We start from the raw sequence: 26661 nt of genomic DNA on the forward strand, positions 1-26661 counted from the left end.
TTTTAATTGGAAATGTTTGGACCATTATCGATCAAGATATAACAACAAAACGCATAATAGATTCACACTTCTTTTTCCATTTATTTTTGGCTGGGAACAAGAGGATTTATTCCATAGGAGAGGGAAAAAAAGAAGGCAATTAAGACACACTATATATAGATCTGTGTTATTGGTTTACATTGGTCTAAGAACCCAGAAAACTTAAGAACAAGCCCATATAGAGAGAAAAGAGCAGACTCCAGAGCAGAGAGGGTCAGTTAACTCTTCTGCAATTGGCCCTAATCTGGCCGTTACTGCCAGTGAGGGGGCTAAGGTTCCCCATCTTGATCATGGCATTCCCGAAATCCGTAAAGAAAGCTGCAGAGTTGATGCTGTAGGTTCTAACTTGAGCATCGGTGGAGCCACCAGTGAAGAGCTGCTGGTCCGAGTGCAACAGACCCTTGTTGGCCAACAAGTTGGTGAAATAAGCATTATCGAACACTGTAGGAGTTGTGGTGTCAAAATTGGCGAGATTGTTGTCTCCTCCTGCAGTTGGGCAGTTCGACCTCAGGGCTATAGCAAATTGGGTGTCAATATTGGTCTCCTTGTAGATACGATCTCGAAACAATAAGCACCTAGCCTGCCCTATTGTGTGAGATCCTTCAACAACAATCAAACACAGGCGATCGACCAGATATCAGAACAGAAGTTGATCGATGAGCATCCATCTCAAACTGATGACAACTTAGAAAGAGAGGCCTATAGGGTTAATGGATTACCAGATAGAGCCACCAGTTCGTTCACAGTGAAGCCCTTGTTTGCAAAGACTGTAATGAGGTCGTCCAGATTCAAGAATGGACTTGGGATGTCAGTGTTAGCTACATCTAAGCTTGCTGTAGTTGAATCTCTCCTGCCCAACTGCACCGTCCATGTAATACCACCCAACTGGGAAAACACGAGTAAATCCAATGTTTGTTTCGATGGTGATTTGAAGCAATCAGAAGAAAATCTATTAATGTTTGTTTGGATGGTGAATTGAAGTAGTGAAGTTTAATTATATAAGCTTACAGCAACAACAGCGTCCCGAGCAGCTACAGCTAGAATGTCTGCACAAGAAACTACTCCCGGGCACAAAAGTTCCAGTTGAGCTTTAACTGAATCGATCACCTCGTACCCTCTCACAGAGTTTGCGTTGGGGAGAGCTGTCTTCTCTCCGGTGAAGGTCGGAGTGTCATCCAAGAGAATAGATGCATCACAACCCTGCTTATATAGCAACCCACAAATTTGTTAACAACTTTTCTTCAAACTTCTGTTTAATTTACCTATTTTTTATCAAAGCAAACATAGCCTAACTGTTTCAGAGTATGCACAGACTCTAAATTAATTAAGCACATATATAATATAACTATATATCGATATCATATCCAATGTTGTGAAGACCGGCTGGGAGATTAAACCGGAAAGCTGGTCAGTACGGGGTTTCTCTCTGTTTAACCAGATCAGGGACCGTCAAAATGAGAAAAAATGAAATGAAGGCAATCACACGTAGCCAACCCATGAAAGTTGATAATCACAAAGATGACAATAACCATGCATAGATAATTAATAAGGTGCCGTTTGGCAAATTTTTTTTTATAAAGATCTTCTAATAACCGAGATGTCCAAAAAGCATATTGAGCTTTTGGGGTCTTGTCTTCAAAGACAGAGACTTTGATAAGCAGTTTGGTCTACCAGATGCATCTAAAGGTTATTTATCACGCAAAAAGACCAGAAAACTTAATTTAAAATTTTCCAAAATTCAACTGTTTTAGTGTTTTGAGATCCTGCCATGCACATCTTCTCATCTTTTTGGCCTTTGATTAAACAAAAGACTTGCCAAACACCGCCTAATTATAAACTATATGAGAGGAAGATGGGTGTAGCCAAACTTGCATTAACAAAGCAGTCATGGAAGTGGAGACGGAGCAACGACGCTCCCATGCGGCCCTCTTGAGCCACCGCAAGGTTTACTGCAGTGCTAATGACGGGGAGCGCGAGAGGGCATGTTGTGGCGTAGAAAGTGGGCGATAGCTGCGCCGAGGTAACGTCGAAAAGAATGAGAAGGATGGAGAAGTAGAAGCTCCTGAACAAGTAGGAGTAGGCCATGAGAATCAATTATGACGAGAGAAGAGAAGAAGAGAGTTCAGCGATTGTACGTGAAGCTCTCTCGATTCAGTAGGGCATATGGAGAGGTTGGGGTGCTCTCTATTTAAACTAGCTCGTCCTGGCAGATGCACAAATTTTCTTTCATAAGGTGCCAGTTGCCGTTTTGTCTTTAGGCCGGAAAACTCTAAATTCCAGAAGATATCTTCTATGGAGAGAGAGGATAAGGGACGAGACCTAAAGGGGGAAGGGTCCTCCAGTTTGACAGTATCGTCTAAGGAATATGGTTATATGGTTGTTGATGGAAAAAAAAATTAATTAATTGAAAATTGCAAATGTTTTATGGAGATTTCATTCTCTTCTGCTCTTATTTTGTTATAATTAAAATTGAAGAAATGGGTAAAGTTAAAGGTCAATTAATTAATTATTTTATAATCAGGTTTTATCGCCCGTTTTAATATTACAACGTTTGTCGCGGCATGCATGTCTACTAATGTATTTCCTAATTATACTTTTATCCTTGACAGGATGCATTGCCGTGCTGGAATAGCTCAGTTGGTTAGAGCGTGTGGCTGTTAACCACAAGGTCGGAGGTTTAAGCCTTCCTTCTAGCGCTAAGAAATTTTAATTTTTTTACCCAAAAAATATGCGACTTCTGGGTCTACCCTGACTCGGCCCAGACCGGACCAATTGACAACCTATGCTTCAGTTTGCAAGGGCATTACATAATAGTGTACAAATACAATTGGTAAGCACATTTTCCATCAACATTTTTTTTATGGCAAAAGGGTTTATAATTATAGTTATATTTGGCTAATTTAGGTTACGTTTGGATAATAAGCTTCAGCATTTTGTGCTTTTAAAACCTCCAATTTTTGGCTTGGGTTACACAGGCCCTAATGCAGCTCATATGAAAAGGGTTTTATAATTTAACCCATGTTTGTCTAATTTTGATAATCTATTAATCCATTAGTAGACAAGTTTTGGACTGGCCCAGGACATATATTCTAGCCAAGGTTCAAAGTATCGATACAGGGCGATACGCCACTAGGGCGTATCAGCCTGTCTCGGTCCTTTTTTTTATAAGTTTTATTTATTTATTTTTCAAAGTTGGTTCAGAGGGGTCAGTTTAAGTGCCGGCTACCCTCTGAACCAGGCCCTAACCCGATACAACCCATGTAGGGGCGTATAGGAAAGGGGCTGATATGATATGTATGGGCCAATACAGGTTGATAAGTAATGATTTATTTATTTTTTTCAAGTGCCGGCTACCCTCTGAACCATGCCATGACCCAATACAATCCATGTAGGAGTGTATAGGGAAAGGGCCAATACAATATGTATCAACCAATACGAGTCGATACATAACAATTTTTTGAACCTTGATTCTAGCATAATTAATCATATTTTGAGAAGTTCCAACTTTTTATTCAGATTCAGTTTGGAAAGAGTACAAATATAAATACATACAAAATAGAAGATTTTATATACTATAAATATGTATTTATATTTATATTCTAAATACAAGTACAAATACAAATATTTACAAACTGGCAACCACGGTGTTACTACATATCCCGTCTACTCATAAGTCATGCCATAGTATGCATTTGGTGGGCTACCAGTGGAAGATTCTTGGGCATCCAATCTCTTTTTGTAGGGGTTCGAACAACCTCTCAGTTTGTCGGTGACAGAAACGAAGGATGTTGAATTAGAGCTACTGCGCTTGGCTTTCCATAATTCTGTCTCCGTGAGATCACGAGTTGGCTCCTGTGTAGGGTGGTAACTAGGATATAGGAGCCCATTGGGTAGCTTGGTCATCTGGCTGGACTGTGCAATCACGGATTACTAAGACTTGGAGGGCCCTTCATACTTGATAATGGCCATGTCTCTATTCCTCCACCATTACCAAAATTTTGTGGAATAAGCTGAAACGTAGGCTCTGTTTGGCAATGTTCTCATCTGTTCCAGTTTTCGCGATTTTATTTCTCACTCTTCAGGTTTGACAATTTGTTCATTGAGAAAGATTTTTTATTCTATAATTAAACTATTCCTTGCCCATGTTTTGAATTCTACTATATAAGGTAAACATTAGAAGTGAACAACATAACTACAAATATAAAATAAATAAGGCCACTCCTATCAAATGTTATTAGTTTTGATAAATGAATGGTGTTAATTTTTTGGAATTTGGAAATAGTGGAATATTGAGTAAGAAAATAATAAAATTAACAATAGAAATAAGTTGTAAACACTAGAATATCCGGTGCATATTCAGGAAGTTGGAAAGTCAACAATGGTGTTTCTGGTCTAGTTTAGGTGTATAGGGGCCGTGCTGTGTTAGTCTTTAGTTGCATGTGCTTAGTCCTTAGCCTTTGGTCTTTGTCAAGTGTTTCTTGTTATGCTCTGTTTCCTGTGGGTCAGTTTTTCTCTCTGTGTTTTTCTTTTATATTCTACCATTTCCATTCTCAACTATCAATGGTGGAAGCCATTAGTGGATTATTTTTTTGAGAGAAGAGTGTGTAGAGACTGACAAGCTGTATACCCACTATCTCACCTTGCTTGTAAAGTGTTAGATTTTCTAATTTTGGGAGGATAATTACGTTTTAGGATTTAAGACCTAGCTCCAACCAAAACAGGTTGGGAGAAATGTAGAGTTATCTACTAATGTTTTAAGTTAGCTATCGTTATCTCTATCTCTCAAAACAAGGATTGGGAGAACTATATCAGAGGACAAAAAAACAGAGCATCCACATGTCTACAACAAAGAAACGATAAGGAAAACAACCATACCTGTGTAAATGATTTTGGTTGGAAAAAAGCCATCGGAGATGTGTTTTTGGCCATTTACTATCCTTAACTCAACTCAGCGTTCACTTCCCTGGGTTGTGCATTGGTAGAGATGAGGTCGAAGGAATTATGGCTTGGAGTTTATTATTTTGAGCGGAATGACAAACATGCCCCTATTCTCACGAGAGAATGTGGCATACGTATTCGTAACTAATAAGGGACGTTGTGGGAACTATACATTCCCAGAGAACGAGTTCTTTCAGAGCGTCGATTGGTCACTCCCAAAGAACACGTCCTTTGGGTGCTGTTCTCACGCGGGAATGGCTCGTTTCTTTTGTTTTATTTTTGCCAAACATGTTTTTGTTCTACAGGAACGTCAGAAATGGCAAAAACACTCTCGCGGGAAAATTGTCAAACAGGGCCTAAGTTAACTATATATTCACTTACAATTGATTTCATATTGTTTGTTTATATGTTAATTGTTTTTTGTTTTTGAAAATGATAAAATCATGTATATTGGCAGATGCCTCCTTAGGGGTGTTTTACTAATGTGGCAGTTGGTTCTGTTTTCAAAAACCAGCCATTGTCGAACACCCCCATAATGAGTTATCCAAGCATGATTTGGTATTGAATATCACAAGCTTTTAAGAGTGATACTTATTTTTTTAATATTTTTTGTCTAATATTTCAAAAACAAAGGGGTTTGTAATGTTCAAATCTATAGAAAGCTCCTAAGTCCTAGTATGTAGTGTTTCACTCACCCTGATAACCAATACTATCAAGAGTCAAGTGACTAGAGGGTGATTTGGCCCGACCTTGTAGTTTAGGTACACGTGGGTGTGACCCTATTCAAACAGTGACTCAACCTGACAGCGCAGTGGGCGTGAGCACAACTCGGGGGGGGGGAAATCTCGTCGAGTTCAACATGGCAACTCGGCAAGCAAACTACTCGCCGAAAGTCGCCTTGCCCGCACCTCCTCCACGAGGTTAAGGCACTTCAGGGGGCCCCGAGTTCGGGGCACCCTAACCCCTTTTGAGGTCCAAGCTCCTCCCAATGGACCTCGAGCCATTCCCTAGCAAGAATGCATCGATTCTTCTCCGGACACCGAGGCACAAAGACCTCGGGTCGGCTAGCTCGGCATAATCGACTACAGGTAGTCCGTCACTCAAAGGACAGCCCAGTTTAGGGTAATTCGCAGGACAACAGTTTGGTATACCATAAGAGGGCTTCTTGCCCGACCGCCGTACCCGACAAACCTGTGGACAGCAGGCATGTCACCCTCGCCGCGCCTGCCACCTTTAGAAAGGCGTCCCACACTTGATAGACACGTACTCTGCGCGACAGCCCCGTGCATGCTACCTCAGCCCTGCCTGTAACGGCTGTGGCAGACTGACATTGGCGGTTATACTTGCCCTGTCAGAGGTTAGAGGGCCTGAAGCAATGGAATTCGGTTATAAGAGGCTTATTCTCAAGGAACAAGGTATCTTCGAATCACTTGCGTAACCTGCACTCTTAGCCTTCGTTTTCCTTTCGCTTCTTGCACTCAATACTAACGTAAGCGTCGAAGCGTTCCCGTCGAGAAACCCCTCGGGAGTTCTTCCTCTTTCCTCTCATCTCAAGCACCTCTCAGGAGCCACGCGAGGGCCAGCTAGAAGTGACCGGATTGTGCAACATCATTTGGCGTCGTCTGTGGGAAACGCTTCAAAAGGCCTTTCTCTCTAAACTTTATGAGTTCTTTTCTTCCTCGAAACAATCCAACGCTCAAGGCATCTTCTAGCAACGTCGGATGAAGCACGGAAATGGATAACTCCAGGGAACAACCCCAGCTTCCTACTGTCTATATCAGATAGTTCACCATCCCCATCTCAGTGGACGGAATCCCCAGCTTGAATGTGCCTCTCACAGTGGCACCTGTCGTCGCCCAACTCCCGGTAACAGTCGGAGCGACGTTCACCGAACCCTTGGTCGTGCCCCCAGTGGCCAGCTCAAACCAGTTGGAGGACTTGATGCAATGCATGCAAGCCATGCAGGCCCAAATGCAATAGTTCCAGCAACTTCAACTCTATCACAACACGTACTGCACCAGGTCTCCCAGTATGAGTATCATCAGCAATTCCCCCAGCTGCCTCAAGCTCAACTTCAGCAGCCGCAGTTCCCACCTCGGCACCCGGCCTCACAGCAAGCTAAGTCTCGCCGTCAGGACGAGCACCCCTCAGGCCGAAGAGAGGTCCCACAAAACCTCCCGAAAAATCAGGCCTCCCCCCACAGTAGACGAGAGAGACCAGCTACCCCGATCTCACCACGGGCGGCCAGGTCGGGAGGACCCCAACTCGACAGTCGAAGTTTGAAACCCCGCTCCTTGAGAACCGATTCGAGGTCCTAGCAACAACTCCAAGCAGGACCCCTCTATTCGTAGCCGTCACCAGCAGACCGGGATACTCCCTGCGCAGACCCTTCCAGACAGCGCAGAGGTGAGCAGCACGAACGCCGAGCCCACCAAGAAGCAAAGACGCCGCCGCCGAGCTCCTCGATCTGTCACCCGCGATTTGCCCGAGCTCATGGGCAAAGAGGAGGTAAGTTCGGCCGAAGTCAAAGCCCCCTACTCTCGATTCCATCCCCTCTGTCTTCCAAACTTCTAGTAGTCCCGATGCCCAAAGACTTCAAGCTCCCCCTTCTTGACAAGTATGACGGGTCGTTTGACCCAAATGATCATGTAGATGTCTTTCAGTCACAAATGCACCTGGCGCGAGCTAGTGAGTCGTGCATGTGCGTGGCCTTCTCCACTACTTTTAGGGGAGTAGCCCATACGTGGTACCGGAACTTGGCACCTGGGTCGATAAGAAGTTGGGCGCAATTTGCACAAACCTTCACGTTCCACTTCGTTACTAGCAAGCGGTGTCTGCGAACTGAAGAAAGTCTCCTCCACATAGTACAGAGAGAGGGAGAATCCATCCGGAGCTATATCAAGCGGTTCAACAATGTCTGTATGCAGATACTGCGCCTGGATACCGCCGTACACCTTGCAGCAGCTAAGAAGGGCGTGGCACACAAAGAGTTTAAATGGCACATGGTTGTCAACCAACCAGTGACCATAACTGAGTTCCTGAAGCTTGCGGACAAGTTCATAGCCATCGAAGAGGAGATAAACCACATGGGCGAGGGGGCGCCTAAAAAAAGAAAGAGGGAAGGGGAGCTCTCTAGTCAAGGAGACAACCGAAAGAAAAAGGACATAGCTCAGGGGGCAAGGCCGGGTCAATTATTCCGACCTCCTGTAGCGGACCAAGTCGATTACACCCCACTGAATGCGAAGAGGGCTGAAATCCTGATGGCGATCAAGGACGTCCCGTACGTGAAGTGGCCGCCTCGTCTGAGGGGGAATCCCAATGAAAGAAATAAGAATTTGTATTGCAGTTTTCACAAAGATCACGGTCACAGTACCGAGAGTTGTAAAAACATCCACGACGAGATAGAGGAGTTCATCCGTCACAGGTATCTAAGGAACTTTGTATAAAATAATAATAATAGTAATAAAACAGGTCGGCAAGGGGAGCACGGTAAGGATGCTCCCGAGTCCAGCAGCAAGCTGGCTGAACAGCCGCAGAGGCAACTCTGGAGGAGAGGCCAGTCCAGGGAACCATCCACATGATAGTGGGAGGTTCTATCGTCGCGGGTTGCACTTCAGCAACAGCTCGGACTTCGGTTCGTGAAGACACTCGGGAGGAGCAGAACCCCCCAAAGCGGCCAAGGATAAAAGGGCCAATTTTCTTCACAAGAGATGATGTGCGAGGAGTCCACTACCCCCACGACGACGCGCTCGTAATAAAACTAAGAGTCAATGACTTTGAGGTCAGGCATGTACTCGTCGACTCAGGCAGCTCAGCCAACATCCTCTTCAAAGCTGCCTTGTGTGGTCAGATTCAAGCATGACTTCCTGGTGGTCACGACCCCCTCCCCCTACAATGCCATAATAGGTCGACCAATCACCCATGTCCTACGGGCGGTGGCCTCCACTTACCATTTGGCTATGAAATTTCCAACAGACTTCAGTGTGGGGGTAGCACGGGGCGACCAGCTCAAATCCCGTAAGTGCTACGTCGCCGCCCTAAAGGGAAAAACCAAGGTAGCCGACGACCTCGAGCTGGAGCGGCCTATGGAGCAAGGCAAAGAATGAGCCGCGCCCACGGAAGAAACAGTCGCAGTTCTGACCTCAGCAGTTGACCCAGCTCGGACGCTTCAAATTGGCGCTTCCGTCCAGGAACTCTACAATCCAAACTGGTAAGTTTCTTACTTCAAAATTTATATATTTTGCATGGTCCACGACAGAGATGCCCTGTATAGACCCCGAACTCATAATTCACAAGCTAAATACTAATCCTGTAGTCAGGCCCATTAGATAGAAGAAACACAACCTAGCCCCGGAGCGGTGGAAAGCGGTCGACGAGGAGGTCGAAAAGCTCCTCGCAGCGGACTTCATAAGAGAAGTCCACTACCCGAGCTGGGTAGCCAACCCCGCCCTGGTAAAGAAGGCCAACGACAAGTGGCGCATGTGCGTCGACTACACCGACCTAAACCGGGCTTGCCCAAAAGACTGCTTCCCGCTCCCCAGAATTGACCGCTTGGTAGACGCGACCTCAGGGACAAGTTGCTAAGTTTCTTGGATGCCTATTCGGGCTATAATCAAATCAAGATGGACCCGACGGACGAAGAAAAGACTGCCTTCATCACGGAGTTTGGTTTGTACTGTTACAAGGTTATGCCTTTCGGGTTGAAAAACGCAAGGGAAACCTTTCAAAGGCTTATAAATAAATTATTTGCACCGTTAATCGGTAGAAAAGTAGAATGCTATGTAGGCGACATGGTCGTCAAAACTCAATTCTCACATGAATTAATACAAGATTTGCATTCTGTTTTTGAAATTCTGCGTAAGTTTAATATGAGACTGAGGTTGAATGCTATTTTAGATATTTTAGATATGAGACCACCCCAGAAGTTGGAGGTTTAGAGGTTGAATGGCCGCATAGCTGCCCTGAGCTGCTTCATGTCTAAATCGGCAGACCGCTGTCTACCGTTCTTTAAGGTAATTAAGAGCAAAGGGTTCGAATGGACCCAAGATTGTCAGCTCGCGTTCGACGATCTCAAGAAATACCTCGCTAGAGTACTGACCTTAACCCGACCCAAGGAGGGCAATGTCTTAGAATTGTACCTCTCGGCGAGTGACGAAGTGGTCAGTTTGGTACTAATAAAGGAAGTAGATCAGGTCCAACGACCCATCTATTATGTTAGTAAAGTATTGCAGGGAGCAGAAACGAGATACCCGGAGGTGAAAAAACTAGCATACACACTGATAATCGCAGCTCGGAAGCTCCGCCCATACTTCCAAGCTCATACAGTTATCGTCCTCACCGACAAACCTCTGAGGCATGTATTATTTAAGCCCGAGGTCTTTGGTCGGTTGACGAAGTGGGCCACTGAGCTCAACGAGTACGACCTCTAGTACAAGCCGTGAACTGCCATTAAGGCCCAAGCCTTAGCAGATTTCATAGCCGAATGCACAGTGTGGCACCTCTCCTAGCTCGACCAACCGCGAGCTGGGATGAGGAGCCATGAATCCTTCATGTAGATGGTTCCTCGAACCAATAGGGCAGTGGAGCTGGAATAGTCCTGCACGGCCCAAGCAGTACGAAACTGGAATATGCGCTATGCTTCGAGTTTGCAGTGTCTAACAATGAAGCAGTGTACGAGACGTTGATAGCCAGACTAGCCATAGTCAGAGAAGTAAAAGCAAGGCACATTGTTATCTGCAGCGACTCCCAGCTCGTGGTTAACCAGGTCACCGACGAGTATGAAGCTCGTGAGCCAACCATGATTGCCTACTTAACCAAAGTTAGGGAAGCCCTGCTCGACTTCTAGTCACACTTCATCAGATAGATCCCTAGGTCGGAGAACGCTGAGGCCGACGCTCTGTCCAAGTTAGCTAGCACTAGCGACATCGCCATGAGAACCGTGTACATAGAGGACCTGTCTCAGCCTACCATTCTCAAGGGGGTAGAGGAGGTCGCTCCCGTCGTCCAAGCAAAGCCGAGCTAGATTGACCCGCTCGCGAGCTTCTTGCTACACGGGACCCTCCCTGCAGATCACAATGCATCCAGAAGGGTGCAGTGCCAGACAGCCAAATACGTCATGATAGATGAGTGGCTGTACAGGAGATCCTACAGGCTCCCCTATCTGCATTGCTTGTGGCCCACTGAAGCCGAACTCATACTCCACGACACTCATGAGGGGTTGTGCAGCGGGCACTTGGGGGGCAGGGCCCTTGCCTAGAAAGCGCTTCGACAAGGGTATTATTGGCCAACAATGAAGGCAGATGCCATTGAACTCGTTAGAAAATGTGACAAATGCCAGAGACATACCAATATCCACCACCAACCCGCTGCAGACCTCAAGTATCTCACTAGTCCGTGGCCCTTCGCACAGTGGGGCATCGATCTACTTGGGCCATTCCTGCCAGCAATGGGTGGGAGGAAGTTCTTAGTGGTAGCAAAGGACTATTTTACCAAGTGGGTAGAAGTCGAACCCCTCGTAACGATCACGGCTCGGAATGTTCAAAACTTCTTTTGGAAAAACATTGTATGCCGCTTCGGATTACCTCAAGTATTGATTTCCGACAACGGCAAACAGTTCGAAGACATCAAATTCCAAGACTGGTGCCAAGACATGGGAATCCAGCAGAACTTTACTTCAGCCACACACCCTCATGCAAACGGTCAAGCAGAAGTAACGAACAGAGCCATCCTCCGCAGATTAAAGGCACGATTGGGCCAAACTAAAGGATTGTGGGCAGATGAACTACCTAGTGTTCTATGGGCGTACCAGACCACTGAGAAGACCACCACAGGAGAAACTCCCTTCAATCTCACCTACAACACTGAAACAGTAATCCCTACAGAGATCGAAGTGCCCACACTGCGACTAGAGGCATACAGTGATCAGACGAATGAAGATGAGCTATGCACCAACCTCGATCTACTCGACGAAGCAAGGGACCTCGCGTACATCAGAACCGCAGCCTACCAGCAGAGAGTAGCTCGGTACTATAACACCAGGGTCAAGAGGTGGAACTTCCGCGTTGGCGACTTGGTCCTTCGTAAAGTTATGATACCTGAGCCCGGCGCTAGCAAGCTCGGGTCCAACTAGGAAGGCCCCTACCGAGTGAAGCGAGTGCTCGGGGAAGGAATGTACGAACTCGAGACCCTTGAAGGGAAACCAGTACCTCGGGCATGGAATATTGTCAACTTAAGAAAATACTATTTGTAACAACCGAGTATGCCACGAGCCGCTCCCAAAGCCCAAGGGCAAAAAATGCCGAGCTAACATGACCTCGGCACAATAAGACCCCGTCGCCTTTGAGGCACAGGCAAACCTCAAAAATAGCCTATAAGTCACCCCTAGAGCCTAAGGGCAAAGAACACCGAGCTGACATGACTTCGGCACAACAAGACCCAGCCGCCTCTATGGCATGGGCAGACTCCGAGAGTGGGCCACGATCCATTCCTCTAGCCTAAGGGCTAGAACGCCGAGATAATGAAAAGACCTCAGCAACATACAATATCTAGTTATCATCGACATAGGCTAAATGCTTGCAAAACCAAAGGCACATGCACTTTGGCTAGGAACCCTGTGATAGATAGCCCATCCTGGCATGCGACAAGTTAAACCCATAAGAGACAACCAAATGCCAACTTAACCCGGGTGCAAACAGGTCGGGCATGTACCCAACTATGTCACTCACCTCGGTGTACACAAGGCTACCCCTACTAAGTGTCGGAATACAGTTTGGGACCACGATGGTTGAGGAACCCACACTCCGGGTAATCAGCCTTGTAGCCTAATAGTTCAGAGAAAGACAACCGCTTCGGCAAGTAAAAGAAAATTACGCAAGTATTTGGCGAAAAAATGTTCCTCATTATATAGGCTCCATTACACTACATAAATACATTCAATACAAAAGAGAGGGAAATCAAGCTCGCAGGCCCAGAATACAAGGAGCACCTGACTACTTGGGAGGCTCATTGGCCTTACTTGGGGTTTCATCAGGGGTTTCCTCAGAGGAATCAGTCAGGGTGGCGTCAGCCTCCCTGTTGCCACCGTCGTCTTCAGATTCTGGGTCATCCACAGCTTGGCATGCCATGTCATCTGTGATGTTGAAAGAAGTGAAAGCACTTATATCCAGATCGGGGTAGGTATGCCTTATCCACCATCAGCCAAGCTTGAACCCCCTGTGGTAGGCCTTTGACATTATGTTGTCGAACCTCGAGGACTTGACGTAGTTGACGACGGACTGAACATTGGTCTGTTCCAAAGCATCATGAAAGATTTTCGTCTTCTCCTCGATATCGGCCTTGAGAGACTCCACCTCTTGCTCTAGGGCCTCCTTGGTTCCCTTGAGGGCCTGCATCTCAAGCTACGAAGCCTTCTGGGCCATTTTGAGGCTTTCCACCTCGAGCTTTAGGGCTTCCTGACCAACTCGGAGCCCGTTCACCTCTGCCTTCAGTCTGTCTCATTCCCGGGCCAGCTCCTCCCTCTCTAGTGCCAAGGTGTCGTTCAGATCTTTCTGGGCAGCGGCAGCACTCTCCAATTGATGGACATTGTCTTGTGTTGCCTTCAGCTCGGCATGGGCCACACGGGATGACTCCTCGGCAGCCAAAGTGTGCCTCAGGTGTTTATCAGATTGGAAGGTTAAGGCGTGCACGATAGTGTTCGCCTAACAGAAGGAAACTAGTCAGCAAAAAAAAAAAAAAGAATGAATGAACTTACCACCATAATGTGGGTTGCCGCACGACCTCCGAGCTGACCTGGGGAGAGTTTGGCCCAGCTCATGACTCTGCATTGATGACACCCCTCTTGCTTCGGTTGAGGCTGACCTCGGGATCCAAGATGGACTCCTCCTCTTCAGTCCCTGAGCTGGACGCCGCCGCGTCTGTAGTATGCTAAGCCGTCCCCTATGTAGCCTCAACGGCTACCCTAGCTGAGCTCGAAACCTCAGCAGTAACCCCTGCTGAATCATTCTCCAACCCCCTCGCAGCCTCGGGCCTTTGGGGGGGAAAGTCATCCTCCAGATCTATTACCGGAGGGGCGCTGTTGAGTACGATCTTAGGGGCAGGAGCCTAGGAATGATCGGGTTCGGGGGAGGGAGCCCTTTTGGTGACCTTCTTCACGGTCCGCTTCTTCCTCCTCTTCATTTGGTTAAGAAGCCAGGTGGCCGTGATTCTCTCTTCTTCGTCCATGGGGCCTACAACAAAGTTAGCGTCAGTAAATCCAAAAATGACAAACAGATAAAAACAAAGCGCCAAAAGACAGAAGTAGACCTACTTGAGCTCAAACCGGCCTGAGCGAGCTTCTCTTCGGTAATGTATTCCCGATGATCGAGCTCAGCCTGAGCCCACGAGTGGAAGGCCTCCCACGTCTACTGGTTGAGGGCGATGCTGGTCGCCTGGGTAGCCACCTTCCAGTTGGTAAGGAAGGGTCGTCTTATGCTGGCCCGGACCACAAAGTAGTCTCACTTCCAAGCCGGGACCTTGATCAGGAACTTATGTAGTAACTTAAAACCTAGGCAAGGAGATAAGTAGTAGACCTATCCGTGCTCAGGGGAGCGCTAGATGCACTCTTTTTTATCAGCAGTATGGAGCAAAGTATGTCTGCGTCCAAAGAGAACCGCTTTCCATGGCAAAGAGAAATGGTCCCCACTAAATTTCGAATGGAATTGGGGTGGAGCTGATCCAGCGTGATATTGAAACGCCTTAACACCTCAGGGATAAGGGGGTGAAGAGGGAAACGAAGCCTGCCGACAAGATGCTCCCTGAAAATCACAACCTCATTTGGACCGTGCTCCCAGAGGAAGTTACCGATGGGAAGGCTGTAGCTGTACTCAGAATGAAGGTTGAACTGCTGGATGAGGTCTCGAAGCTTCTCCGATGTCAGAGTAGAGGGACCGAAATGGTCCGGCACCCAACCTTGATGGGAAGTAGACGCCAACTTACCCGAAGTTGCCCGTGCTTCACGGGCAGGTCAAGTCGGGGAAGGGTCACCATGACCCGAAGTACCTGCCTCGGGCTCGTCGATGAGACTGTCCACGCTAGACGACATACTAAACTAAAAGAAAGAAACAGACTAGAAGGGAAAAGGAAGCTCCGGAGGACTCACCAAAGAAACGCAACCGGACTGGAAGAACAAAACGGACTGGAGGACCCAAGCTAAGAGACCCCTAGCGCGAGCTCAAACGCTAACGATGACAGCTTTGTGGCGAAGAAAATGGGCAAGGGACCCCCTATTTATAGTCGCGACCGCGGGTTCTTCAAGGCGAAAATGATTTAGCGCATTTTTTACGTCCGCGAAGTTCAAGTCGCGTGAAGTCCGCGCGTAATCTGAACACGACTCGAATCTCTTTTCGGTCGAGCCAGGCGTTAGACCGGTACAACTGGATGGAACGCACGACAACGCAGCTTAAATACCGACGCCAAATCCACCCAGCGCATCATGACCTCCCCACGCTGGGTCACCGTTGCCAACGCAAGGAGTGGGGGGAAATTGATGGAGGGTGATTTGGCCCGACCTTGTAGTTTAGGTACACGTGGGCGTGACCCTACTCAAACAGCGACTCAGCCTAACAGCGCAATGGACGTGAGCACAACTCGGACGGAAAATCCCGTTGAATTCAGCATGGTAACTCGGCAGGCAAACTACTCACCGAAAGTCGCCTTGCCCGCACCTCCTCCCCGGGGTTAAGGCACTTTAGGGGGCCCCGAGTTCGGGGCACCTTGACCCCTTTTGAGGCCCGAGCTCCTCCCAATGGACCTCGGGCCATTCCCTAGAAAGAACGCACCGATTCTTCTCTGGACACCGAGGCACAAAGACCTCGGGTCGGCTAGCTCGGCATAACCGGCTACAGGTAGTCCGTCACTCAAAGGACAACCCAGTTCAGGGTAATTCGTAGAAGAACAATTCGGTATACCATAGGAGGGCTTTCTGCCCGACCGCCGTACCCGACAAACCTATGGAGAGTAGGCATGTCCCCCTCGCCGCGCCTGCCACCTTTAGAAAGGCGTCTTACACTTGACAGGCACGTACTCTACGTGATGGCCCCACGCGTGCCACCTCAGCCTTGCCTGTAACGGATGTGGCAGACTGACAGTGGCAGTTATACCTACCCTGTCAAAGGTCAGAGGGCCTGAAGCAACGGAATTTAGTTATAAGAGGCTTATTCTCAAGGAACAAGGTATCTTCGAATCACTTGCGTAACTTGCACTCTCAGCCTTCGCTCTCCTTTCGCTTCTTTAACTCAATACTAACTTAAGCGTCAGAGCGTTCCTACCGGGAAACCCCCCGGGAGTTCTTCCTCTTTCCTCTTGTCTCAAATACCTCTCAGGAGCCACGCTAGCACCAGCTAGAAGTGACCGGATTGCACAACATCACATAGTAATCCAGATTTGCTCCTCCGACATCACTCCTCACACAAACCTCACAATACATCCCACCGTCCTTTATGAACATCTCCCAATGAAGTCAAGCCATAGTAATATTTTTTTCTTGAGAAATGTGAGATAAAATTTATAAAGTAAAAAGAATTAAAGAAACCAAGTCAAGGCATGGTAAATTGGTAATGCACTAATGCACTAATGCTGATTTACATCTCTCTATCATAAAGATTTCATCTTATCAACTGGTATTATTATAACTTAGTAACTAGCTAGCAAGTAGGGGTAGCAATATGGTAGTTGAGTATTTAAATGCCTGACATATTCATCCCCAATGGTTAGGATTTAGGCCACAAAATTTGGACACTATCATATTTCAGTGCAATAGTCCAATTTGCATACATATTGGATACATACATTTATGATATATTGGGAATTTGGGTACAACTCAGAGTATAATAAAGTCGTCATCATCATCATCATGTTAGTCTCATCCCAGTTATATGGGTCCGGATATATGAATTTTGTTCTGTTTTGTCATTCCATCCTGATATATGTTCATTGTTAAATAATTTTTTATTGAATAGTTGCGTTTGAAAACAACGCAAATATATATAGTATAAAATAGTTCGTATAAATTGTAAAGTTGGGTCAGTTTTGTATTGATAAATTTATTTTCTTACCAAATAGATTTTTAATTGAAATGGATACAAATGTAAATTCCAATAAAACATATGTTTTTTTTTTATCAAAACTCCACTTGAATGTAAATTTACTTATTTTTTATTGATATGGTTTTATATCTTATTATCAATGTAAATATGCATTGGTCTGTCATTTGTCAATGCAAAAATGTAGTGTTATCAAACACAGGCAAAAGTGAACGTGAATGCAAATTTACCCTGAACCGAGATTTACACTCCATTTGCATTGTTTCCAAACGCAGCCAGAATAGAGAATGTAAACCACCTTTGCCCTTTTTTTCTAAACTGCATGCAATAGGCAAACTTCAAGTTTCAGGGTCCGTTCCGTTTGGTATGTGGGAATAGAAGTTTGGAATTGAAATCAGAATCCAATCATTTGGTTTCCCATTCCTGGTGGAATGATACTTTCCCATTTGAAGGAATGGCCATTCCCTCCCCTTCCCTTAGGAATGAGAATCCCATTCCAACCAATTCCAATTTTCATTTGACCAAAAGTCAGGGGGAATAGACCATCCCAATTGTGATTCCCAAGGATTTCAATTTATTTCCAATTCAAACTGCCAAACAAATCTTAGTGTTTTCAATAAGATTTCCCCAGTTTCTAAATGCCAAACCAGTATTTATTATTTGGCGGGTCCTGATTTGGAACCATATCTGTCATGCTAGGACTTAATCCTGTCAAGACTTGTAAACATGCCACACAGTGGGTCCAGGTCTATGGATGCTTGGACCCACCCTGAACCCGACCCATTTGAAACCCTTAGCTGTACATGAGCTTGCAGGTACTTGAAGCTTACCTCAAATCAGCCGAACAGGAGTCCAATTGGATTGTACTCTGCTTGGTTTACAGCATGCTAATATAGAGCCCAAATTAATTGACTGTATGGTTGGGCTTCAATGGGCTTTAATATAACAAACTTGAGTTAAAGAAATAGAGCCAATCTTAAACTAGACAAGCCATTCATGGGCCGAATTTAGGCTCTTCAGAAGTACAAGGCAGATCCAAGATGGATAAGCCTCTGGCTCTGGTCATTTACTTCCAATAGGATGTGTTTATTTCCATACTCTCGCCAGTGTTAATTTTCGCTTCCTTCAATTGATAACAGCTGAATGGCTGAACTGACTAGTTGATTTTGTCTTGCAACTCTTTATTGGCGGGTTGATTGGAAGCTCCTGCATGTAGGGGTGGATTAGAGCCAAACCAAGTTGAATACTTGGCTATTCGAGTTCGGCTCGATTAACAAACGAACATATATATCATGCTCGAACTCGACTCGAAGTTCAGTTTAAACCGAACCGAGCTGAACTTGAATAACTCATGAAAAACTTGGCTTGTGGCCACCCCTACCTGCACGTCCCAATTGGAATGGTAACCTAATCAGGGAAAGTAATTATCTTTCCTGCACGGTCCAATTTGGTACTACTATGTGGAGGGACAAAGTGGCCAATCTAAACTGAATCATATTGAAGCTTTATTCAGTGATATCTAAGGTTTGAGATTTTGGAAATTCCGCCCGATTCCTACAAAATTCAATTTTTGGGACAAAATGGATGAAGTATTGAAAGAGAGAGATTCTGAATTCTCATCAAATAGAGTATAGATTCATTGGGATTTCACTTCAATTACCTATGACCTATAAATATTTAGAACCATGGTGATATTGTTCATACCCAAGGTTCCTATTTCTATCTTTTTTTTCAAGTAAGAAAATTCAAATGACTATAATATGACGGAGGAATTTGGGGCAGAAATTTGACTGTAAAGGTAAGGCCCAAATGCCGTGCTTGTTTGTTTAATGAGACTAATGAATGGGATTAATTGAACGCAATAGCTATATAGCGGGCTGTGGAATCATTGACAACGCTTCACACCATTCTTAAAATAATCACCAAACTCTCTCACTTGGCATTTATGGATGATCTGGGGCATTAGCATTGGTACCATACCGTGCTGCACAGGCATCGCGTTCAGCTAATTCCATTTAGATTTTAGACCGTAATTTGGTTGAACTCATCACAGACTTTTCCACGGATCAGGGTTAGATTTTCTGGCTCTGGGCTGGGTATGGGCTTATATCTTGGCATTGATCCCAATTGAGATTGGACTTGGGTTGAGAAATGAGCTCAGGCAGTTTCAACCTTAGACCCAATCTGCCTTAACTCAATATGTATCATTCATTATGTGCATTGTAGCGTATAATTGCAATATGTATCATGCATGCTATGTATGTATGTATGTATATTATCTTTTATTTTTAAAATCATGTATATTTATATATTTGTGCTATCCAATGACATTTGTATGTATATTATTTTATATTTAATTTGGACCATAAAATACAGTTAAAATGCAGAAATGGCAGAGCTTAAAATTTGACCAACCTTTCTTAGCCTCCACCAATCCCACCTGAGATCAGCCAGGCCCAATAATACATGATTGGGTTTCTAACATTTTATTGGGATGTCACTTATGATTTGCAAAGAAATTATAATATTATATGGCCAATTGCTTCCGATTAAATGCAATTAAAAAATTAGGAGAATCCTCATTTATCTCTCTATCTTAGAAACTTATACTTCATTGCATAGTTGGGAACAATGGCACTTTAACCAATATGTCATTTATATAGGTAAACATGATTATTCGAGTAAATATTTCTTGAGAAATACTGATACTTACCCGTGTTCTTTCATTTCCTAGGTAAAGTTATACGATCATTGGTTTTATCCATAAAAGTGTCATTATTAAAAGGACAATTAATGTTATCATATCATGCATTAATAATTTTCCATATGAATGAGAAAGTTGTTTACTTAAATCTCTCCAAATGGTTAGCCAAACAACAGAACCACTTACAAACCATTCTTTCTCATGGGACCCACTAATACTGAAATACAAACAGGGATTTCTTTCTTTTCCATAGGACTCATCAACTTATTTGCACCCATTTTAAATTGGTAGAGAGTACACACTGAAATAAAAATTTGTGGGGTGGGTTTTGAGTTAGATTTTCCCTTAATTATTCAATTGAATTTTTGGATTCGTACTAGATGGAATTTGGAGAAAATGAAATTTGTTGAAACAGAAAAGAGTACTAAACAGTGCTTCAATTGATGGTAAATTAAAGGTCACCACATTAAACGGCACCACGTACATCACACATTCACATCTCTACCGTTTTATAGAGACGTATTTACTTTATTAACATATAAAACTAGGAAAAGGACAAGCACAAGGAAACGAAAAAGTTGCTCCAAAATACATGGAATGGAGGAGGAGTACTAAAAAGGTTCGATCAGCAGCTATGTGTTAACCTTTCTGCAATTCGTCCTTATCTGGCCCGCAGTTCCAGTCGATACGTCAAGGCTCCCCATCTTGATCATGGCGTTCCCAAAATCGGAAAAGAAAGCTGCAGAGTTGGTGCTGTAAGCTCTAACTTGAGCGTCAGTGGAGCCACCACTGAAGAGCTCTTGGTCTGAGTGCAGCAGACCCTTGTTGTCCAACAAGTTGGTGAAATAAGCATTATCGAACGTTGTATCAGTTGTGTTGTCAAGATTGTGGAAGAAGCCATCACCTCCCTGATCACAGGTGGATTTTAGGAATCCATGAAATGTGGAGTCTATGTTGGCGTCGTTGTCGATACGATTTCTGAAGGTCAAGCACTTGGCCAGACCAACTGAGTGAGCTCCTTCAAAAACAAAAAGAAGACAACAGTTAAGCAGATCATCAAACATTTAGTCATGTAATTAGAAACAGCGCCATTCATGAGCTCTAGCTACCTGATAGAGCAACGAACTCAGTTTCAGTAAACCCCTTGTCTGTGAAGTTTTTTATGAGGGTACTGAGATCCGAGTCAAAAAACGGGAGGCCACCACTGTTAGCCAGAGCAAAATTTGCAGTTGTTGAATCTCTTCTCCCTAACTGCACTGTCCATGAAGTGCCACCCAACTGGGATAATTATATTGCAAAGAAAACAAAGTGTCAGAATATATATATATATATATATATATATATATATATATATATATATATATATATATATATACTAAAGAAAATCGCCAAACATTGCTATAAATTAAAAGATCTTCGAAGAATTTCTATGGTGAAATGTAGCTTTTACTTACAGCAACGACTGCGTCGCGAGCAGCTACTGCTAGAATGTCTGCACAAGAAACAACTCCAGGGCACTCAGTAGTTTCCAGTTTAGTTTTAATGGCGTCGATCACTTCATATCCTCTCACGGAGTTTAGGTTGGGAGCAGCGGCCTTCTCCCCTGTGAATCCAGTAGTGGAATCGTCATCCAAGAGAAGAGATGCGTCACAGCCCTATTCAATACATAGAGTATTATTGTTTGTCAATAGTCATCATCAATGCTATATATTCTTCAAAGAGGAGAAGATCATTATTATACTTGGGACCCCACATAAACACATTAAAAAAGAAATTAAAACAGATCTAAATATATAAATTGAAATGAAAGATACACAAATTAACTATAGCTATGGCCAACTTCGTCTCATTTGTTAGCAAGCGATACAGAATTAGCTAGGCAAGCTTGGTGAATAGGACTGACTACTTACCGTAACAAAGCAGTCATGAAAATGGAGACGGAGCAATGAGGCCCCCATGCGACGCTCACGAGCCACTGCAGAATTTACTTCAGATTGAATGGTGGAGAGGGCTGTGGGGCACGACGTCGCGTAGAAATTCGACGACGATAGCTGCCCAGAGGCCATGCCCATTAAAAAGAGTAAGATAGAGAATAAGGTGATGAGGCTGTTAAATGCCATGACGTAGAGGGGATTGAGTGGATAATAGAAGAAGAAGAAGTGAGGAAAGTTAAGTCGACACTTGTTGAGTGCTTGTGGCTTCGGAGCTCCATGCCATGCCCTATTTATATTAGCCCTCGCCCTTCACTAGCTCGTATCATCAGGTCAAAGTATATTGGATCTTCAGAGGAATAATGAAAATGGGTTATTTTAAACAAGAGCTGGATGACTTTTCTTCCTTTGCCTACCTTGAAGAAAACCCCACCTATATAAAATAAACCCAATCAAGATTCTCTCTCTGCTGGTTGTTGAGGAGAGATCACTAGGAGGCTTCTGTCTTAAGTCTAGCTAGGCCACAGCAAATTGACTAACTAAGTTGAGTACCCTATTTGAAATTTTTTGGTTGCACCGGGGTGCAAACCCTCGGGCCGGGGCCCTTCAGATCTTAACAAATGATCAACCCAAAGTGCACCCTTAAGTTGCAGTGAAATAACCCCATGGAATATGGTAAACAAAACCATGCTTTGGAATTTGAATCCATTCGATCGGTTTAGGGTGACCTAAATATGGATTTGCCCTTGTACAGTGCCATACACTCCTCTACAATTATATTTAAGGTCGATTTAAATTGTGTGTGTTCACTAAAGGGTTATAGGTTCAACTGTTCAAGCCTCATAGAAATTATTTAATTTCACTCAATTCATTTACTAATGGTATACATTTCTAATCCATTATTAATAATATATGGGATTTTTCAAATTTTAAGCTTGATTTCTTAATGGCAAATCAATAATCAATATGCAAATTTGATCTAAATCCAATTTAAGCTAGATGGGTAAGATTAATTTGGTCCAAATCTGAACTATATATATAAACAAAACGAATTAATTTATTAATCTCTTTCTCTCTCTCTCTCTCTCTCTCTCTCTCTCTCTCTCTCAATGTATTCTACAACGACCTAACTAATACTGTTTGATCCATTCTTGTTGATCAGTTTATTCAAATCACACTCATATATTACAAAGAAGCAATGAAGCACAATGATTCTGTTGTCCATTAGTATTCTCAAATCTAAATACTAAACTGAGTTAATAGTTGCATCATATCTATGAACAAAAAACTTGAGTTAATAGTTGTGAAGAAGCTGCAAAAATTGATTGTGACCCTCCAATTTAATACACTAACACCTAACACTGATATGCCCTCATGCTCAACAAGTTGTCAGTTCAATATATAGATTCCTCATTTATAGATTAATGGCATTTTGTTCATTTGTAGATCTAGCAGCCATGGATATATTAAAATATACATGTCCAAATAGTACACAGTAAACTATGTATGAGTAGAGCAGTGATTTTCCACTCTTTTGCTTGCCATTTAGTTGATGAACATCGATCTATGACAAGGGACTGAAAGAAATCGCAAGATTTGATCGAGTTGAAAAGACAAACCCTCTATTTGAAAATTGATCACTTAAAAAGAAAAATGCAATTTCTCACTTTTTAGATTTTAATTAATCACATCCAAATATAATGCAACCGCACTGTAAAATGACTTTTAATTTTATAATGCAAACAAAAGAAGTCTAAATGATGTCCATGAAAGAAGAAAGAGTTGATATATAGCAGGAATCACTGGGTGAGGCTTGTCCCCTAAATTTGCTGCATGGTAAATTTGCTGCATGGTAAGATATATCTAGAAGAAGTATTTTGGCCCTGTCTATAGCGTCTGTATCAATACAAACAAGCTTGTCCAGAATGAACACAGATCGATGGCATCTACAGAGTACAGTTGGTCTCACCAATTCATTCGAGAAAAAAAAAAAGACAAAACTTGGTTAGGAGAATCATATCAGAAGTAGGCGGCCATGATTAAGCTGGTATGTCATTAATTGGAGATCTCGTACGTACGTCGTCAAACCAGCTGGATTTATAAACACTACTACTAGTACAGAGTGGCCGGTGGAGGGGTCGAGCCAACAACCGCCGCCCCAATGAAGAGCTTTGAATTCAACCCACATTTCCATTTCCATCTCCATAAGTTAAGCTCCCACTTCCCTGCAGTAATCGAGATTTCCCACTGTAGAGTGGTCTAGAAAACGCTTTCTCGTTACACCGATCGAGAAGAAGGCCGTAATTTCTGCAGAACAAACAATTATTTGCAGAATATTATATATCCTCCAACTGGGAACTGGCCCAGTTAGTACGTAATGTCAATGGATGTAGTAGTAATGGTGGTCATTGACCTGGGATTCGATCAAATGTTCCACACTTCCACTAGATGAAGAAAACAACATCCACAACCAGAGCAGAGTTTAGCCACTTGTCATTGTCATCTTCCAGCGTGGCCAAAAGAGTTGAATATTAAGAATTAAGAAAGCTGTGTTGCTCAAATTGAAACTTTTGGATTATGTTTTAACTTTCACTTGAGCAGACATTTAATTTACAGGTATCCCTTTCAGATAATGAGCTTCTCCTATCTGCCATATCAATTTTGATCAGATCAGACCACAGGTGGCATATCCTGCCTATTCAGATTCTTCTTTTAATTTCTTTCTTTTTTTATATAACTAGCCTTAGGATTTATCCTTAGAATTTGGATGGCAGAAATGCTAGAACCACAATAGAAGAGGTCCCCCATTTGAGGATGTTCTAAGGGTTAATTAATTGATTGACATTCTCTATTATTGAGGGGTGTTCTATGTAGAAGTCAAGATGGGTGAGCTGCCCATCTAGAAAGCAACAAGTAGGTTCTAGTTAGGGTGTGAAATGGGTACATGAAGGTCAGTGGTATACTGGTATGGTATAGTCTTCCAGCATAAATAATGGGCACCTCATATGTTTTTAAGTACTGGTGCGATTAAACAATAGTAAAATTATTCAGATGCCTCCCTTCATTTTATTGATAATTAGTGTAAGAGCACGTGTTATTTACCTGTATAAGATTAAAGGATAAAAAAACATATAATTTTATATGTATTTCAATACTTAATTTTATAATCTACACAGAAATCAAAGCAAATATCTAATTTATATAATAATAGATAGATGTCAAACTTTTTTTTTTTTGACTTTTAGATACCCTCTATCAAAATTACTATTCAAACATGTGTATTTTTAATATACCCAAAATACCCATGAAGATGGTTGTTCTATAAATAAATAAGGTGCCATTTATGTATATATGAGGGACCCATTGAAGTGACGAATTGTTGAGCATTAGGACAATTGTTATGCATCAAATGGAAGGCCATGATTAATATTTATATTTTTGCAACTATTAGTGTAAGGAGGTCTAGAAGGATAAGACAGCCTGGAACCTTTGAAATGGTAGGTGAGATGCGGTTTGGGTTGGTTTCTCCTGACCTGTCGAGCAAGAGGGCTAGATCAGAGAAGATACAAGCTGATTCTCCCTCCTTTAATGGTGGTCCGAGAGTGGAGTTGGGAGGCTCAAAGCTGGTTAGGGTTTCCCAAAGCTAGCATTGGTTAAGAACTTCAAGAAAAAAAATGACTAAGTATATGTTTGGTTTCATTTGTGTTTATTGAGTAAATATTTATTGACAGCGCCACATAGGTGCCCTATCAGCAAATGCTTCATTAATTGTATTTGTGTATATCAAAGTTTGTAAAAGCAAACTTCGGTTTCTGTGTGACTTTCCTCTTTCATGAAGTTTTATTTTGGAGCTTCCTTAAATGGGTAGGTGTTTATTGACATTTTGCTGAGGTGGTCCTAATGACGCCTATTTGTCATAAATGCCCTCATTAAATGTTTTTCTTCATTTTACAGTCACACAAGTACAAAATATTTACTGAATAAATGTAAACGGAACTAAACACTCTATAAAACTGAGAATATATTGGAATGTTTTGATGTCTAAAAAGCGCATGTTTATTATGGAGCCATTTTGGATTGTAGATAATAGACCTTTCTAAAATTCTTCTTTCTTTCTTTTTCTTTTTTGTTATTTTCTTGTGAATATATTTAAATATCTTTTTTATTAAAATCGCGGCATATATATCCAAGTCTTGCATGGGGTTTTGAGATTAATGTTTCAAGTTTGGATTTACTCCTCACAGATTCCTCCTTACACCAACCTCACAGCATGCATCAGCCGTACATCAGGAACATCCCCCTTTATTCATTGGAGATGTTCTCAATACACGGTGGGATGTGGCTGTGGGGTCATTGTGAAGAGCAGATCCCTATTCTGATGTTTCATAGGTCCAACCTCCTCATTTGCATACCTATTGATGTTGGTGGTAGTGTTGTGCATGTATATACTCTTACAATTAGATAACTTAGGGGATGTTTGGAACCATGGCCGGTTTTCAAAAAAATGGTGCCACATCAGATCCACATAGGCATTTCAACAAACGTCCATGTATCTCATTATTTGGTTCAGCCGATTATTAAAAAATCGGTCATAGGCGTTTTTCAAAATTTGGCATTTCATGCATCGGTGAACTGTTCCCCCCAACGGTTGACTAATGTGTATCCTATATGGTGCTTACCTATCAGCACATACATGAAAAATGATGATGAAAACTACCTTACCAAACAGCATAGTGTTGCTCACTACCTACGTGGCGAAAGCGTTTTTTTGTGAAAAACGGGTCTTGGAAGCATGGGTGTTTTTTCTTGAAAATCGGTCCCAAAAGCGCCCAAGCTTCCAAACACCGTATTAGTTTAATATTTGGATTTACACAGACCAATCAATAGACAACAAAATTGATATTGCTTCCTTATTCTTATAATATATGATGTGAATAAATTGATAAAAAAATAAATTAAACAATATTAGTTG

At 43.2% G+C, this 26661-nt stretch overlaps 2 protein-coding genes and 1 non-coding gene across 3 annotated transcripts; 1 reads left to right on the plus strand and 2 right to left on the minus strand.

Moving 5' to 3' along the window:
* Window positions 1-39: 39 nt before the first annotated feature.
* On the minus strand, window positions 40-2207 carry LOC148851484 (cationic peroxidase 1-like). Its single transcript, XM_088946062.1, has 4 exons — window positions 1912-2207; window positions 1048-1239; window positions 759-924; window positions 40-639 (listed from the first exon to the last, which is right to left on the minus strand). Exons 1-4 carry the CDS (start codon window positions 2122-2124, stop codon window positions 254-256), a joined length of 957 nt encoding a protein of 318 aa, XP_088802188.1. The 5' UTR covers window positions 2125-2207; the 3' UTR covers window positions 40-253.
* A 454-nt stretch (window positions 2208-2661) lies between these two features.
* Window positions 2662-2735, plus strand: TRNAN-GUU (transfer RNA asparagine (anticodon GUU)). The gene has a single exon. It is a non-coding gene; the product is annotated as a tRNA-Asn (tRNA).
* Window positions 2736-20198: 17463 nt separating this feature from the next.
* On the minus strand, window positions 20199-21931 carry LOC148851486 (cationic peroxidase 1-like). The gene is made up of 4 exons (XM_088947081.1): window positions 21669-21931; window positions 21213-21413; window positions 20868-21036; window positions 20199-20776 (listed from the first exon to the last, which is right to left on the minus strand). The coding sequence occupies exons 1-4, from the start codon at window positions 21876-21878 to the stop codon at window positions 20391-20393; spliced, it is 966 nt and encodes a 321-aa protein (XP_088803207.1). The 5' UTR covers window positions 21879-21931; the 3' UTR covers window positions 20199-20390.
* Window positions 21932-26661: the final 4730 nt, after the last annotated feature.

This window comes from Nelumbo lutea, chromosome 5 (genome assembly GCF_056320005.1).
Source record: "Nelumbo lutea isolate HS-2025 chromosome 5, American lotus-T2T, whole genome shotgun sequence".
Classification (NCBI taxonomy): domain Eukaryota; kingdom Viridiplantae; phylum Streptophyta; class Magnoliopsida; order Proteales; family Nelumbonaceae; genus Nelumbo; species Nelumbo lutea.

Excerpts from the sequence above, each read along its gene's own strand:
- LOC148851484 (XM_088946062.1), bottom strand. The coding sequence starts at position 2,124 with ATGGCCTACTCCTACTTGTTCAGGAGCTTCTACTTCTCCATCCTTCTC. Across the intron at positions 925-1,047 it reads CTCGGGACGCTGTTGTTGCT|TTGGGTGGTATTACATGGAC; the intron begins GTAAGCTTATAT and ends GTGTTTTCCCAG. Across the intron at positions 640-758 it reads CGAACTGGTGGCTCTATCTG|GATCTCACACAATAGGGCAG; the intron begins GTAATCCATTAA and ends TTGTTGTTGAAG.
- LOC148851486 (XM_088947081.1), bottom strand. The coding sequence starts at position 21,878 with ATGGCATTTAACAGCCTCATCACCTTATTCTCTATCTTACTCTTTTTA. Across the intron at positions 21,037-21,212 it reads CTCGCGACGCAGTCGTTGCT|TTGGGTGGCACTTCATGGAC; the intron begins GTAAGTAAAAGC and ends TAATTATCCCAG. Across the intron at positions 20,777-20,867 it reads TGAGTTCGTTGCTCTATCAG|GAGCTCACTCAGTTGGTCTG; the intron begins GTAGCTAGAGCT and ends TTGTTTTTGAAG.